This window comes from Periplaneta americana, chromosome 6, assembly GCF_040183065.1.
Source record: "Periplaneta americana isolate PAMFEO1 chromosome 6, P.americana_PAMFEO1_priV1, whole genome shotgun sequence".
In the NCBI taxonomy this organism is placed as follows: Eukaryota; Metazoa; Arthropoda; class Insecta; order Blattodea; family Blattidae; genus Periplaneta; species Periplaneta americana.
This window is the reverse complement of record NC_091122.1, coordinates 182,707,134-182,725,321: the sequence shown is the minus strand read 5'-3', so window position 1 is coordinate 182,725,321 and position 18,188 is coordinate 182,707,134. Positions and strand designations below refer to the sequence as shown.

Genomic DNA, 18,188 nt, shown 5'->3' with positions numbered 1-18,188 from the left:
TAAAATACTCTAATATGAGGTCTTAAGCAGCCAAAATTACAGCCATGTTTGCCTCCACATTGTATTAGGCCTTATAATATGTGAACAATTTTTTTTTACAAAAATGAACGTAGTAAAATAAAAAAAACTCCTATTACAGATGAGTGTCTCATTTCACAGCTAAAATTAGCCACACGTAATTTTACTCCAGATTTAATAGTTAACCAAACGCCGTTTTTTATTACTGTTCCTCTTTCGTTTTGTTATACTGTATATCATTCATTGTTCTACGAAGTTAGTGAAAAACGACGAAGAAACTGAATTAAAGCATATCAATATTAACCACTGTGTTAATCAAGATAAGTCATTATAACAAGCTATTTTTATGTTATTTTATGCTCGACCATGCCGAAATGTAGTAATTATACACCTGGTAGCAGTCCTTTAATCCATGCCATTAAGTGCACCTATTCATTAAAGTTCAGGTTTTCGACTATTCTCGGATATGCAATCCAAAGACAACGAGGGAAACGTCACGGAGGCTGGAAATCCAATACTGTCGCAGAAGGTTATGTTCTGTTACTATAATAATTAGTGTTAATTGTAAATAATATTCAAATAAATTCAATTTGTCATCTCGTTTTTCAATTCTAAATCAATTTCCATGTTATACATTCTCTGCATTACATCAAGGTCAATGACATTATTGTTCCTCGGAAAAAAAAAATCAATACTTTCGCGTCTGCGCACATCTCAGAATTCACGAGCTATGAACAAGGTCACTTTCGATCTTCTGTCAGATACAAATAAAGTGAATACTTCTGAATAATTTCAAGTTAGAAATATGGTCGAGCATAAAAAGTCGTATGAAACTTGCCTATAATGGTAATTAAGACGCTCGTATGAAAATTATGAAACTCGCTTGCACTCGTTTCATAAACAAACGTACTTGCGTCTTAATTACTATCATTATAGGCTCGTTGCATAATGTACTATTGTGCCGCATTGTTCTCCTCTGTTTGAGAACCATAATTGTACAAATCAACACAACACTGAATATGCAATATGTCAAACTATTGTATATAATAAATAAATACTTCGTTGCTATGGAAACGTGAACAGCAGACGAGCGATAGTTTCAGTACTGTTTGTTTTGGCGCGTACTATACAATAAGTGGGAAGTTTTATAACTGAATGATTTTTGACAGCAAATTGCAATCACGTGCTACTATTTTCTCATAAAACTGTGGTTTTTGTCCCTTGGGATGGTATCTACCAGAGGTCTGCATCGGACGTTTTCGCTCGAGCGACAAATAGTTCATAGCATAATCCAATAGGTAGCGCACATGCATGATGGGTAAAATTGTCGCGAGCGATAAATCCTCGAACGGTATAAGCCGAGCGTTAGACATTCGTTCTTGTTACAGTGATGAACTGTGTAGTAACATCATAGATGTTTATCATTTCAAAACTTTGCAGTGTTTAACTAACCTCTCCATAGTACAACTACAAAACTTGCTTTAAAGTGTGATATAAATGTTGTAGGTAAATGTCCCCCCCCCCCCCCACACACAGGAGTGATTTTGTTTTGCCACATCTGATAGATGTTATTGGATGTAAATGTAATTATTATAAACGGAGAACACAATCACGATAATCCAAGAACTATATCAAGTTTTCTAGTAATAATAATAATAATAATAATAATAATAATAATAATAATAATAATAATAATAATAATAATGATCTCTAAATTAGTGTATCATCTTTGCGTCTGTAACAGTTGTGCAGCATGATTATTCGTTTTATTATATTTTCTGTGACGTTATCTCTGTACTAATATTATTAATTTATTGCTATATAATAATATTTTGTAAAACGTTTCTACATTGTCGCAGTATATAAGCGGAACACTATGTATGGACCTATCATATTATATATGTGGTAAATCAAATATTGAATAATTATTAATTAGCAATAATAACTGTATATCGAAGTTTTTCATACTATTTTATTTATAACTTCATGTTCCTGTTTTGGTACGTTCCATTAAATGTTTGTCATAAACGCAGAAAATAAAGCCTTATTTTTACCGTGTGAGCAAAACATATGTGTATCTTATCTGTCGCCTTCCATACAAGATAAGACATGTCGGTGAGATGACCTTGTACTGTGCTTCTATTTATTACGAGCGTATCACGACCGATCTTATCTCACTCGAGCGTGCGACATTCGACCGAGTTCAAGCGAGCGATTTAACTCCAATGCAGCACTCTGGTATCTATACATTCTTTGATACACATTAATATTAGTCACTTTTATTGCAATTAATTTTAATTTCGAAATGTTTTATACAAAAATCTTCCTTTCCAGAGCAGAAGTTTTTGGCTTTGATCTTCTTTAGCTATGTAACTGCATTTGCTTGTATAATTTCATTGTTAATCCTTCAGTACATCTCCTTGTAATCACGCTCTCCGTGCCTCAGTTCCAGGCACGACTGATCTACGATTGTCACGTGTTGAAGTCCCCTCTGAGCCAGCGCTTCGCATCCCGGGTATCACTTCCGTACGTTTTCCCGTACCGGAACTGAGCACCTGGCACGTGACCTTGGTAATTGGGAATAAGTCCAACGTGCTTGTGGTAGATCTCTGTTGGTTGGATCAACATCGGTGGATCAGGCCTGGACACAGATACTGGCGCCCATTCTGTGCTCTGCCGGTGTCGGTAGTTGGAACTAAAGTCGCACAGAGCTGAGTTCGTCATTTGTTGGTGGCCTTGACCAAACCTACTGTATCCGAAAGGAACATGTCCTCCATAGCCTGCGTAAGAAAATCGGTACCAAAATATGTGTATTGTTCAGTAATGGTAAAATTAATTATCGGTAATTCTCTGTATTATCACAGGGCAGAATCAACATCCTGTTGGACGGATGGCGAAGATAAAACAAATAGGTACTCTTGAGTAACACGTAAGTAACATTTAGTCTGTGGCGGCATCCAAAACCAGTGGCGACTCGTGATATTTTTGTATGTAGGATATGAGATTGATCACTGATGACCAAGACAGAAACTAATAATAATAATAATAATAATAATAATAATAATAATAATAATAATAATAATAATAATAATAATAGAGCAAACGTAATTAATTTCTTGCTACAGTTAAATTCTTCTAAATGAAACGAAAAGTACAAAGTAGAAGCATTCAGTGAAAGAACAGTGGCTCCTAATCTTACAACAAATAAACAAACAGACAAACAAACAAACAGACATACAAATGAACAAATAAATAAACGAACAAGTAAATAAATACATAAATAAATTAAATGAATTAATTAAATAAATACACAAATAAATAAATAATATAAATAAATAAATCTATAAATTTTAATAAATAAAGTACGCAAATAAATAAAATATACAAATTAAATTAATTAATTACATAAATATATATATATATAAATAAAATAAAATAAATTTAATAAGTACATAAATAAATAATTTAAATAAATAAATACAATAAATAATTAAATAAATACAGAAATAATTTAAATAAGTACATAAGTAAATAAATAAAATAAATTTAATAAGTACATAAATAAATAAATAAAAATAAATAATTTAAGTAAATAAATAAAATACATAATTAAATAAATACATAAATAAAGTAAATAAGTATATAAGCAATTAAATAAAAATAAATATATAAAATAAATAAATTTAATAAGTACATAAATAAATAAAAATAAATAATTTAAATAAATAAAATAAATAATTGAATAAGTACATGAATAAATTTAATAAGTACATAAGTAAATAAATAAATAAATAAATAAAATAAATAAATTTAATAAGTAAATACATAAATAAATAAATAAATTAATAAATTAATAATTTAAATACGTACATAAGTAAATAAATAAACAATAAGTAATTTAGATAAATAAATAAAATAAATAAATGTAATAAGTACATAAATAAATAAAAATAAATAATTTTAATAAATAAATAAATAAATAAAATAAATAAATTTAATAAGTGAATAAATAAATAAACAAATGATAAATAATTTAAATAAATAAAATAAATTAAATAAATGTATACGGTAAATAAATTAATAAGTACATAAGTAAATAAATAAATAAAGTAAATGAGCTTAATAAGTACATAAATAAATAAACAAATAAATAAAAAATAAGCAATTTAGATAAATAAATAAAATAATTAAATTAATACATAAATAAAGTAAATAACTACATAAGTAAATAAATAAATAAAATAAATAAATTTAATAAGTACATAAATAAATAAAAAATAAGTAATTTAGATAAATAAATAAAATACTTAAATAAATAAGTAAATAAAGTAAATAACTACATAAGTAAATAAATAAAATAAATAAATTTAAGAAGTACATAAATAAAATAATAAAAATCAATAATTTTAATAAACAAATAAAATAAATAATTAAATAAGTAAGTTACATAAATAAATTAAATAAGTACATAAGTAAATAAATAAATAATGCAAGCAATCATTCTGAACCCTATAATATTTTCATCCAGCACTCCCATCTATGCGTGGCTGACCAAGAATTAAACATAATAATTATCTATTAACCATTAGGCCTACTCACTGTACAAGTACTGCACATTACGGTTGAAACTTTCTCGAATGACGTCCAGCATGTTAGTCAATGCACTGGTAGAAACTGTACGTGTTAATTTAGACATTTGCTATAAATCTCTAATTTATATAAACGTATCCATAGTTACAAGTCAACAATTTCATTGTAATAATGCTAACTGGAACATGTAAACGACATCAAAATGGAAGTAGACATTGTTGCTTTATACCACTATTGCATCGCTAAGAAACGAACTGTTTCATTTGATGATTTACATCACGACAATAAAAATATTAATTTAAAATTAGGCAAATGAGGAACGATATGGCATAAAACATATTTTTGTTTACTTTTTAACAATTCAAAATTAAATATAACAGGCACCAAATATTAAACCAATCATAGCACGTACGAGTAATTCAACCAATATATTAGAAATAGGCGTCGTAGGGTAATGGCAAAGTCAAAGACCGTGGTGTAATGGAATCTGAGATCAGCTAATCTTTCATCTCTTTGTTAATATTAATATTTAGTATATTATTTTAGATGCGTTATTTTATTTTAACGTGAAATAAAGGGGATTTTGCTACATAAATGATATATCCGTAATTCGTACTAGTCCAGCAATTTAGTAGTCTATTATTATTATTATTATTATTATTATTATTATTATTATTATTATTATTATTATTATTATTATTATTTTGTCAACTGTCAGAAGACAGGTCTGAACGTCAGAAGTGATACCAACAAGACACGCAACTAGGCCAGGAGATAACGGGGTAGGGTGGCCAGTTCCTTTCCCCCTCCATTGCATACATCGCTGACTAGCTGCATATTACACTAGTCAGACTTCAGATGCATACAAACAATTGTTCTTCCTCTGACACATATCGTCAAGTGAGATGTACTGCCTGGTAATAAGGGTACATATCAGCCAGAACCTCTACAGGCTTAATTGTACAGGGAGAATTGTAGAGATTATGAAAGTGCGGCATTATAGGTAATACTATAATGCAACTGTTCTATTTCTGCTACGCGATCTGTTTTTTTTTTTTTTTTTTTTTTTTAAGATGGGACTTGACAGTTAAGCGGCCTATCTTGGAACTATAGCGCTATCTTGGCAATATGGACTACCACGCTGAATATATATTTATTCATGTTAAAACATTCATTGACAATTCACGCGAAAGTAAAAAAACAATAGACTACTAATGTCGACAGAGAATGAACGACGAAACATATCAATGCTAACGTGGTGTGCAAATTAACCGTTGTTACCATAGCAACAGGCCTACCAGGCTTTCAGTTGTTTTTCCAATCATAGCGCTAATATCCCATCTTAAAAAAAAAAAAAAACCGGTGTAGTCTTTCATTCGCTCTTTTCGTCTTTCAGATATTGTCGCTACTGCTGCTCCTATTACGACGAATCCTACCGGCAGATTTTGCAACTCATATGAAGATGGAAGATTGGGAACAGTTGAAAACGAACTATAATATAATATTTATGTTGTGATGGACATTTTTGTGATTTAATTAATAAAGAATTAATAAAGGTGGTGTAGAATGGTATTGTAGTGATCACTATCTATAGAATACATGCAGCTAGCCCCCCCCCCACCCCGTCCATAGCATACTTCCTATTTCATCGGTTCAGAAACTGAGCTCCATTATATCTAAGAGCAGGAATTGAACGAAAATCTCTGTTCTGGTAATCATACTCGCTTGTCGTCGTACTATCGAGGACAATGAATTTTGCGTAACTGGTATCCCTACATCAGAAGTTGCATTCAACTTTTCCCCGGAGCAGTATTCTAAAATCCTTAAAACGATGCGCTACCGATGCATATCGATATCATAATCACACATTGCAAATTTTAATCTTTTCTCATAAAGACTTAAAAAATTAAACTTATTATTCTTCTTAGTAAAAATCTTATTTCCAAAAAATTATTGTTGTTTTAATCTATTTTTTTTTTCCTTAAAAGGAACATTGCGTTTTGTGCAATGGAGCATTAGTAATGCCTCACTCTAATTTTTTTCATTCGTAAAAAATATATATTTATATATAATTATTTCTTTAATGTTCAAACATTAAGATAAAAAAATAATACTGTTTTACGTATAATTCTCTAGCAATTAAATTGTGCTGAATACAGCCAACCAAATGCTGCGTTTCATAACAGAGATATTAATGAATAACTGTGCCAAGTTTCATCACTCTAAAAATGAATAGGTACTTATCGTTGAAAACTTAGAAATTTTTTTTGAGATAATTAAATTTAAAGTCCTGTTACACATAACTCGTACATTAACACAACTTCTAGCAAATTATGTAGAAGTATACTTATAATTAAGATATTGTCATAAAATTTCCTTGAAACCGTACATTTTTGGCGCGAAAATAAAAAATGATAAAATTTGTTAAAATTCGACTCTTTTGAGTAGTGCATCGCCTTAACGCATTAGAAAACAACCAATAAACTAATTTTTTTATCGTCTTACCACGAGATCAGCTAATAGACGCTACGGCGAACGTTTAAGATCCGTAATTATCCGTAGTGTCCGATGGTTGGGCACTCAAGTAGGCGTACTGTACAAGATCGTAAGAAATTAATGAAGAAAGAGTTGAATGCTTACTGACCTAGCTTGAGATATTTCTCCGGGTTGAGGTTCTCCATGAAGAACGGGGAGGTGCTCTGTCTGAGGGGACACATGGCGGGTTCCGTGATGGGCAAGGTCCTCAGCACCCCCACCCTCTCCGGACGCACCGCCAGCAGGGGTAGTCGGAACTGACTCTCCGTCAGCTGCAACCGGAAGTGAGTGGCATAAGAATTACATCATTGCCGAGTTTGAACTCTATTACTACGATGCAGGGATGCAGGGATGTAGCGGAGGTGGGGCGGAGCGTAGCGACGCTCCGGCACTGATTTACGGATCGAACAAATCAGATCAGATCAGGTTAAGTCACTACGAAAAAAATCATTGAACACAGGAAATCCAACGCTCATAATTAGACTTCGTTGAATTGCCACCAGTGGCGTAGCGTCAATGTAAGCTAAAAAGCTTAGCTTCCCCAGTTAATAATAATTTCATAATAAACCTGCAGTTTATGGACAAAATTATTTATTAATTTTAATAGAATTTATATTTACGCGTTAAATATTGTGATGCGGCAGCTCAGGACGATTTGTGATGCAGCAGTAAACAAGAAGCCTGCACACACCAGCTTCCAAACAGACTGGTTTCTTCTGTGTAATCCACCCCGCAGATTTTCCATCCCTTTCTAACTAAACTACCCTAGTCGCAAGGCTCGCAAGAAGCTAGCTTTGACATTTAAAATAAGTAGTTTCCGAGTTATCCCTTTTCGTCAGTTGTGTTCAGTTGAAGTGTTAGTGTGCATTGTGGCTGATATAATAAATAATGAGCGAAATAACAGTTCCTGACACTAATTTACTTGAATTTTTTTAGGACAATTGTATTATCAAGACTGACTTACGAAAAAAAAGTGTGATTTAAAGAACAAATGACCGACTCCCTTGCTGTCAATGAAGGACACAACCAAAAGACAGACGCATACTTACGTAATGATACTAATATTGTGATTTCTCTAAGTATGACAGGGAGTGAGCTAATGTTATACGTATACGTGTCTATTTGTTAGAGATATGTGTAAACCGTGAAATCATATTTTACTACGTATCATTTGAGGTCATGCCTTATTGGTGTTACTTACGAGGTTCCAACCAATCTTCGACTGCTGACTTGACATTGACTACTATTTATTTTAAGACTATATTTTTGTAATACGTTTTCTCATATTGCATGAAAGACAACTTGAGTTAGCTTCCCCTGCTCAAAATTTCATGCTACGCCACTGATTGCCACACGCATCATGCTATCAGGTTGCCGATGTACGGTAATATAGAGGATGTAAGAGACCGCCCGGTCTCGTAGTATAAGCAGTTCATGTTAAGAGTTGTGACCGGTCCAAATAGATAGAGCAGCTACAGCTAATGTATACCTATGTAAGCACTTGCTTTTGCATTACTGTGGTTGGAATAGTCAAAGCTTAACATTTGTTCAGTGCAGACAAGAATTCAATCAAACATACTACAATGAGAGTGTTGCTGTTCCAAACAATTGCCCCTGGAATACCCTTACCCCCGCAGCCAGTCTTGACCCGTTGGGGAACGTGGTTGGATGCTGTTAATTATTATGCAGAACATTACGGCAAAATAATGGAGGTAATTGATGCATTGGATAGCACAGACAGTTCCGCTGTTGCAGCTGTAAAATCATTGCCTTCTGAACAGCTATTGGAAGATATTCTGTTCATTGATTCTGATTTTAAAATCCTGTCCAAAAACATCACCCTGTTAGAATCGTCTAAACTACAACTCTCAGAAGCCCTTAATGTAGTGGATAAAGTATTACAAACCGTTATCTAAAATAACAATTCACTAATTTCAGAAAAAAATGAAATGTAAGTTGAGAAACATTATTGCTAAAAATGTTGCCTATTCACAACTTCGTACTACAAATCATGTACTATTAGGTCACAACAAGACATCTGAAGTTGGTGTATACTAAAAAGTAGTGACTTCCCGTTCTTCAAATATGTACGTATTACATCGTGTGACGTTGAAAGTACATTTTCCCAAAATAAAAACTGTTTAAGTGACCATCGGAGGAGGTTACTTTGCAGTCGCTCAAAATGTACGTAACTCTTCACTGCACATACTGTATTCAAAAATGATGTGAGTAGGCCTATCTTACATTAAATTTTAAGAGTTAATATATCTCACCATAAAATAATTGTGTATTTACATGTTTAGACATTTCCTACTTCAATGATCATTCATTATATTTCTTGAATGCAGCATACAGGTTTTATTGTAACCGCAGCATACTGCTCAGTGTTTACATCAGAGGCATACTCCATCCGTTGCACGCCCCATTCTCATACAGTCTATACCGCGTGCGCAGTAAACCTTGCGATTCTCATGGCAATTCCACGAAGTCTACTCATAATATAGCACAAAAAATTATTGATGCGTCTGAAAAGCAATCAATTGAAAATGTTGACGAATAAACGAGAGCAGTCCACCGTGAAGCAACAAAAGCGAAATTTAGATCAGCTTACTACATTGCGCAGAAAGACACCCTTATAGTGACCATTTCGGTTTACTTGAGCTTCAGAAGCTAAATGCAGTAGATATTGATTGGTGTTGCCTTGCATTCTCCTTACAGTCTTACTTTATAGCATTTCTTTCTTTGTCTTATTATTTTTTTGAAACCAAACCTTCCCCCTTTCCCAAAGGTTAAAAAACAAAGAGCTCCGGCACTGTAAAGTTTGGGACTACAACCCTGGCTGGAAGGCACAATCAACAAAATGTGTTGTCCATACAGAGGTGCCAACTATTACGGATTGTCCATAATTATATTGTAAATTTTCCCCCATCATTATGGAATTTGAGCTGCTGCCAGGAAGACAAGAGGAGGATAACAATAATAATAATAATAGTAATATGCGTTACAAGAGCGGTATGTTGACGTTTTCATGGTCGAGGAAAAGATTGAAAAAGCGAAACGTAGTTGAGCTTTTTTAATTTCCGAGAACATGAAAACAAACATACCGCTCGTGTATCGTACATTATTTTGTGCGAAGATCGTTTATTACATACCTGAAAGACGAATTTCTAATTAGTTGCAATGAAATATCCATCTTGGTTTCTGTTTAATGACGGCAACTTCGAAAAACTTAATATCTTTCTTCAACATTGTTGCTATAAAATGTTTTCTATGTTTACTATACTCCAGCAGGCCGTGATATACGTCTGTCTTTTTTTTCCCCCTAGTCTATAAATGCGAACTTAAACGGTAAGGTTATGTAATGATTTATTTTTCATTTTAATATTTTAACAATATTATTTATAGGCCTATAACATATTGCAGTAATAACATCGGCATCTGGAATCTTGTTGATTTTTTCACGGCTTCCTTAATGTTACTTGTATCAGGAATGCAATAAGTTTCGTGGAGTAGTAGACTTTACTTAATTTTTGCAAATATTTAAAAACAATAATTAACATTGCAATTTAGGTGAAATTGCAGTGGTAAGTTTCCAATTTATAATTATTACTATGTTAAACGTCTCTAAAAATAATATGTTAAAAACCTAAAGCAGTAAAATGAATGTCGCGCTTAAGCGGTAAGAAGAGGGAAATTGTTATGTGTGTTACGTTGGGAATACTGAATGTGGTATTTCACACTTACCGCGTATTGGTTCTGTGCGGAAAACAAGCAAATACGCACGATCTCGCACAAAAGATGTTTTTAATAGAAAAAGGAGCATCTTCTGTGAACCTCTGGTAAAGGAACTAAGGAAGAGACTAGTGAAGTGCTTTGTGTGGAGTGTGGCATTGTATGGGGCAGAAACATGGACATTACGACGAAGTGAAGAGAAGCGAATAGAAGCATTTGAAATGTGGATATGGAGAAGAATGGAGCAAGACTTTATAATAAAATTACAAACCATTTTCCAAATTTGAAATATTTTAAAATTGAAGCTTTTAAAAAAGAAATTTGTAAAATTATCCATGATATATAATATTTTTTTTTTTTACCTTTTATTTCTGTCGACTATATTCATGTTTTTATTGAATATCACTAGCTTCTGTCGGATTGTCAATTTATATTAAATGTGTATTTTTCTCTCTTTTCTTCTTTATTCTTGCTCTTGTGTTGTATTTATTGGTTTGAATTAAGTTACTTACTGTATTTAGTAAACTGTCCTTGTAAATTTTATGTTACATTATTGACTAAGACCACACCGTACACGAGCCTGGCTCTTACGGTAGTGGCTAGAAATATTTTTGTTTTATAAATTTAATTTGTACTTGCTAGCTAGTGAAACAAACAAACAAACAAATAAAATAAATAACTAAATAAATAAATAACTAAATAAATAAATAACTAACTAACTAAATAAATAAATAACTAAATAAATAAATAACTAAATAAATAAATAAATAAACAAATAAATAACTAAATAAATAAATAACTAACTAAATAAATAAATAAATAAATAAATAAATAAATAAATAAATAACTAAATAGATAAATAACTAACTAAATAAATAACTAAATAAATAAATAAATAACTAAATAAATAAATAACTAAATAAATAAATAACTAAATAAATAAATAACTAAATAAATAAATAACTAACTAAATAAATAACTAAATAAATAAATAACTAACTAAATAAATAACTAAATAAATAAATAACTAACTAAATAAATAAATAACTAAATAAATAACTAAATAAATAAATAACTAAATAAATAAATAACTAAATAAATAAATAACTAACTAAATAAATAAATAACTAAATAAATAAATAACTAAATAACTAAATAAATAACTAAATAAATAAATAACTAAATAAATAACTAAATAAATAAATAACTAAATAAATAAATAACTAACTAACTAAATAAATAAATAACTAAATAAATAAATAAATAACTAAATAAATAAATAAATAACTAAATAAATAACTAAAATAAATAAATAACTAAATAAATAAATAAATAAATAAATAAATAAATAACTAAGTAAATAAATAAATAACTAAGTAAATAAATAACTAATTAAATAACTAAATAAATAAATAAATAAAAAATAAAAAATAAAAAAATAATAAATAAATAAAATAATAAAAAATAAATAAAAAATAAATAAATAACTAAATAAATATATAATAAATAAATAAATAAATAAATAAATAAGTAAGTAAATAATAAGTAAATAACTAAATAACTAACTAAATAAATAAATAATAAATAAATAAATAATTAAATAAATAAATAAATAAATGAATTAAATAAATAAATAAGTAAATAAATAAATAAATATGAAATGGACAGACAGAATAAGAAAGGAAGCTGTGTTGGAAAGAGTGGGTGAAGGAAGAATGATGCTGAAACTGATCAGGAAGAGGAAAAGAAATTGGTTGGGTCACTGGCTGAGAAGAAACTGCCTACTGAAGGATGCACTGGAAGGAATGGTGAACGGGAGAAGAGTTCGGGGCAGAAGAAGATATCAGATGATAGACGACATTAAGATATATGGATCATATGCGGAGACAAAGAGGAAGGCAGGAAATAGGAAAGATTGGAGAATTCTGGGTTTGCAGTGAAAGACCTGCTACTGGGCAGAACACTGAATGGCTGAATTACGATCAAAGAAAAAATTATTACACGTAAAAGAAATATTATCATTGGAAAAAAGTTGTAATAATAATATGTTAATTTATTCTTCAGATATAAAACGAAAAAAAAAATAGCCTATGTCAACACTGCTTGCTTCTAGTTCTATGCGCAACATTTGGTAACTATGTAGGTGAAATCGTCACTTCCGTCTGCTATAGTCGCTAGTGTTAAAGGTTAAACTGTGGCGCTACGTCGGCTTGTGGCATGGTTTGTAAACAAGATTAGTGAATTCAGTAACTTCTGTTCTGATATTATCTGTTACATGTACAGGGACATCATTTTATTTTTACTTCAGTTTTTATTGTACCTGAGGTTTTGAATTATTTCACTCCCACCCGTTCTACTAATGAAATTCAACCGTCCTCCACACAGATCCAAGACCGCATTTACAGTCATAGTAGCCTTACGGCCATAGTAAACAGTATGTTCCAAAATATGTTCGCGTTTTCCAGTGACGAAAGAGCTTTCAATATTGAATCATTTTCGCACAGATACTGTCGTCCATTTGCCTATGTCGTATCCCGGTTTCCCCCACCTGCTTTTATTCGCCAGCTAGTGGCTGGGCTGTCTTAGCTCTTTTCTGAGAACATTAATTTCTGTTAGGAATTGGACGTCTGCGTAATATTATACGACTGTTTAAAATAACTTAAATAAAAGGACCTCGTTAAGTAATTAACTGTCACGTGATTTCCTCCCTTTCTACAACCCTACGACATAACCACTTGGACGGACAGTAGATAGCATGTCTGAGTAATTTTATCTTTTCGGATCGGGCAGAAGTGAAGATTGAATTTACAGTACGTAAGGTACTCTTGTATACAGTAGGTACAGAATTATTTCAACATGAGTTGCTAGTACGAAGGACGAAACGGTAATTGGGATTAGGTGCAATAGTCTATAGTGCGATAATATGCACATTAGAACTGAAGCCTGTATCGAAATCAACAGCCACCATTTTCAAAAATGCGTTTAAATATCCATATTATGATAATTTTTCAATTTAACTTCATTGTCTATATTGTACGCTAATGTGCTGTAGACAGTATAATATACACTGCATAATGAATACGTCCACATGGATAGCTCAGTTCGTGAGTAAAAACACTCATTGTTAACACTGTACTGTATTTTTATTAAACAAAAACCTAATGAAAATTATCAAACTCAAAATCGCGACATTTCCTAGTTTACGTAAATGGATGAACTACTTTTCTTCCCTCCTATACCTAGTGAATGATTTGTTTGTATATTACGCCAGTATCATCGAACTCCAGTCGTGGAAGGGGGTAGGAAACGCCGTTGATCCAAAGGTATAGCCAAGTTAATATTAAAAATGTTAGTAAAAATAAAATGATGTCCCTGTACCGGCCTGTATGTGACTGTTATTTCCAGTATTTTAATATCCATGTGATTAGTTTTCTGAAATGAAGAGTGTAAACTCTCAAATGTGTCTACTAGTAAAAAGACAGCAGTATTACCAAATACCTTACTATAATAATACCGGACAGCCGTATACTAGCAGCATTGACGTGAGTGTGAAATATCGTGGACTTGACATCTAGCGGAGCGGTGTCGAATTACGTCCACAAATACTAATATTAACATAGCGGAAATCGGACTTTTGTTTAAAACGTGAGGTATTAATGTGGAATAATATACGAGACAATTAAGAAATGTTGAATAGTACCGTATTTAATGTAACATTATTTTATATCAAAGCTGCATATTGTAAGAAATATTGCATGCTTCATATTATTTTCCGTAATTAATTGTTGCGTATTTTTTCTTTGCTTTAGTGAGACAAAATTAATTCTGACATTAAGAATGAATTTACAATAACGCTTTATATCCCATTGCTGACAACTGCAAAGATAAAATTGGTAGTAATCTGATGCTTGTAATAATTAGTAACGGCATGTGGACAACAATGAAACTTAATGTGCTAAAACCTTAAAATTTCCAATATATTTTAACTTCTATTCATTTATTAGGCCTAAATGAAAAAGCTAATTTTTATTGTTTTATCAACACAGAGACAAACGCATTAGGCCTAATAAAGAATTTTGTTGACTCACGTTTTATGAACTGTCGGAAATCGAAAGTACGATTTGGAGCAATTTGTAATGCTGTAATTTTGTAGCAATTATAAACAGCACATATACACCCTGACATTTTAACACAGCACTAAATAATAAAACTATTAACTAGCCCAGCAACAATATACATTGCAGTTGATTACAGCTCGTTTCGCGAGTATCTCCACACCGGCCGCCTAGGTAGCAGCACCAGCGTCGTTCGCGCGCAGAACTGGTAGCTGTCCGGTATTATTAAAGTATTTGCTTAAATTGGCAAAACTTCATTTCTCACACTAATTTATTAAACCGTGTCGGACCGTAAAGAAAACAACTATAGCAATGTCCATATTTTATATGTTGTACAATATTATAGTATTGTGAAATTTTAATTTGTGCGAGATCGTGCGTATTTGCTTGTTTTCCGCACAGAACCAATACGCGGTAACTGTGAAATACCACATTCAGTATTCCCAACGTAACACACATAACAATTTCCCTCTTCTTACCGCTTAAGCGCGACATTCATTTTACTGCTCTAGGCTTTTAACATATTATTTCTAGAAACGTTTAACACAGTAATAATTATAAATTGGAAATTTACCACTGCAATTTCACCTAAATTGCAATGTTAATTATTGTTTTTAAATATTTGCAAAAATTAAGTAAAGTCTACTACTCCACGAAACTTATTGCATTCCTGATACAAGTAACATTAAGGAAGCCGTGAAAAAATCAACGAGATTCCAGATGCCGATGTTATTACTGCAATAAGTTATATAAATAATATTGTTAAAATATTAAAATGAAAAATAAATCATTACATAACCTTACCGTTTGTTTTAAGTTCGCATTTATAGACTGGGGGGAAAAAAAAGACAGACGTATATCACGGCCTGCTGGAGTATAGATATTTTTGTTTTCTAAAGTTGCCGTCATTAAACAGAAACCAAGATGGAGATTTCATTGCAACTAATTAGAAATTCGTCTTTCAGGCACGTAATAAACGATCTTCGCACAAAATAATGTACGATACACGAGCGGTATGTTTGTTTTCATGTTCTCGGAAATTAAAAAAGCTCAACTACGTTTCGCTTTTTCAATCTTTTCCACGAACATGAAAACGTCAACATACTGCTCTTGTAACGCATATTACTATTTCCTACCAATTTTTTTCTATTGTTCTATTAAAATTATAGCATATAGCCTATTAACCTCTTGTATCCTATAGGATACTTTGTGAAATTAAGGATTAACTCCAGTAGCGTATTCCTTAGTATTATCTTCTCTTCTACTTTGGACCTTTTTCGATATGTCCTGCAAGGCCTACTAGGTTAATTTCTGTGCACACGTATTACAGTTTCTTAGTCAAAGTATGCCGTATGCTGTCTTGAGCTTGGCCCTACTTAAACACATTTTGAACTTCAGAACCTGCTAGTTTTCAATGAAATCAAAACTAGACAGCGGGCCTACCTGTCGATCGTCCAGATCACGCGGGCAGTACCGACCACTCTGCAGCGCCACCTGCAGGTTCAGCTGGTTCAGCGCCGAGCGGTCCTTCATCCTCTGGCGCTCATCTTCCGCCAGAGCTTCTGTGGCGACCACAGAGAATCGCTGCCCAAATAACCCATTCTGCCGGGGGACGAACCCTGCACATAACAAGACAAACCCACTTAAAATGCAGTCGTAATTATAATGGAAATGTCGGAGATTTATTAAATACACTTACTTACTTACTTATTGGCTTTTAAGGAACCCGGAGGTTCATTGCCGCCCGCCATTGGTCCCTATCCTGAGCAAGATTAATCCAGTCTCTACCATCATATCCCATCTCCCTCAAATCCATTTTAATATTATACTCCCATCTACGTCTCCGCCTCCCCAAAGGTCTTTTCCCCTCCGGTCTTCCAACTAACACTCTATATGCATTTCTGGATTCTCCCATACGTGCTACATGCCCTGCCCATCTCAAACGTCTGGATTTAATGTTCCTAATTATGTCAGGTGAAGAATACAATGCGTGCAGCTCTGTGTTGTGTAACTTTCTCCATTCTCCTGTAACTTCATCCCGCTTAGCCCCAAATATGTTCCTAAGCACCTTTTCTCAAACACCCTTAACCTATGTTCCTCTCTCAAAGTGACAGTCCAAGTTTCACAACCATACAGAACAACCGGTAATATAACTGTTTTATAAATTCTAACTTTCAGATTTTTTAACAGCAGACTGGATGATAAAAGCTTCTCAACCGAATAATAACACGCATTTCCCATATTTATTCTGTGTTTAATTTCCTCCCGAGTATCATTTATATTTGTTACTGTTGCTCCCAGATATTTGAATTTTTCCACCTCTTCAAAAGACAAATTTCCAACTTTTATATTTCCATTTCGTACAATATTCTGGTCACGAGACATAATCATATACTTTGTCTTTTCCGGATTTACTTCCAAACCTATCTCTTTACTTGCTTCAAGTAAAATTTCCGTGTTTTCCGTAATCGTTTGTGGATTTTAATAATAATAATAATAATAATAATAATAATAATAATAATAATAATAATACATTAAAACAATATACTACTAAAAGGAAAAAAGAATTGTTTTTGAGCCACAGACAATAAAATTAACAATTACCTGGTATAGTCTAAGGCTCTATAAATACTAGGTATAATCGTCCGCCATTTTGGTTCTTTCGTTGTCGCTCTCAGCAAGCAGACGAGAGCGATCTTCACCGCACCGTTAAACTTTATCACGTCGTAGTTCTTGTTAAAAAATTAAATTAAAAATATGGTTTATTTAACGACGCTCGCAACTGCAGAGGTTATATCAGCGTGGCCGGTGTGCCGGAATTTTGTCCCGTAGGAGTTCTTTTACATGCCAGTAAATCTACTGACATGAGCCTGTCGCATTTAAACACACTGAAATGCCATCGACCTCGGCCGGGATCGAACCCGCAACCTCGAACATAGAAGACCAGCGCTATACCAACTACGCTACAGAGGACGACCCGTAGCTCTTGTGATAATAAATCAATCGCGCTTTAATTTTTAGGATCCATAGATAAATGTAAAATTAGACATGATTAATAAAAAAATTAGTTCAATTTTTAATATCTCAAGAAATAAATCGGCTTTCTTCTGTGCAAATCTTTTCAATCCATTCGGTGATGTCAGACGCCGTGCTGGTCAGACCACTTCTCTGCCAGCTTTCATAAGCGGGTGGCGTTCT

The 18,188-nt window shown here is 32.3% G+C and overlaps 1 protein-coding gene across 1 annotated transcript in view; it reads right to left on the bottom strand.

Moving 5' to 3' along the window:
* Window positions 1-2,401: 2,401 nt before the first annotated feature.
* Window positions 2,402-18,188, bottom strand: part of LOC138702113 (CIMIP2 protein CG18335-like) — a 35,172-nt gene continuing 19,385 nt past the window's right edge. The window contains exons 4-6 of the mRNA XM_069829701.1: window positions 16,434-16,609; window positions 7,253-7,415; window positions 2,402-2,798 (exon numbers count right to left, since the gene is read on the bottom strand). Coding sequence (XP_069685802.1) covers window positions 2,491-2,798; window positions 7,253-7,415; window positions 16,434-16,609 — 647 coding nt within the window. The 3' untranslated portion in view covers window positions 2,402-2,490. The remainder of the gene's footprint in view (window positions 2,799-7,252; window positions 7,416-16,433; window positions 16,610-18,188) is intronic.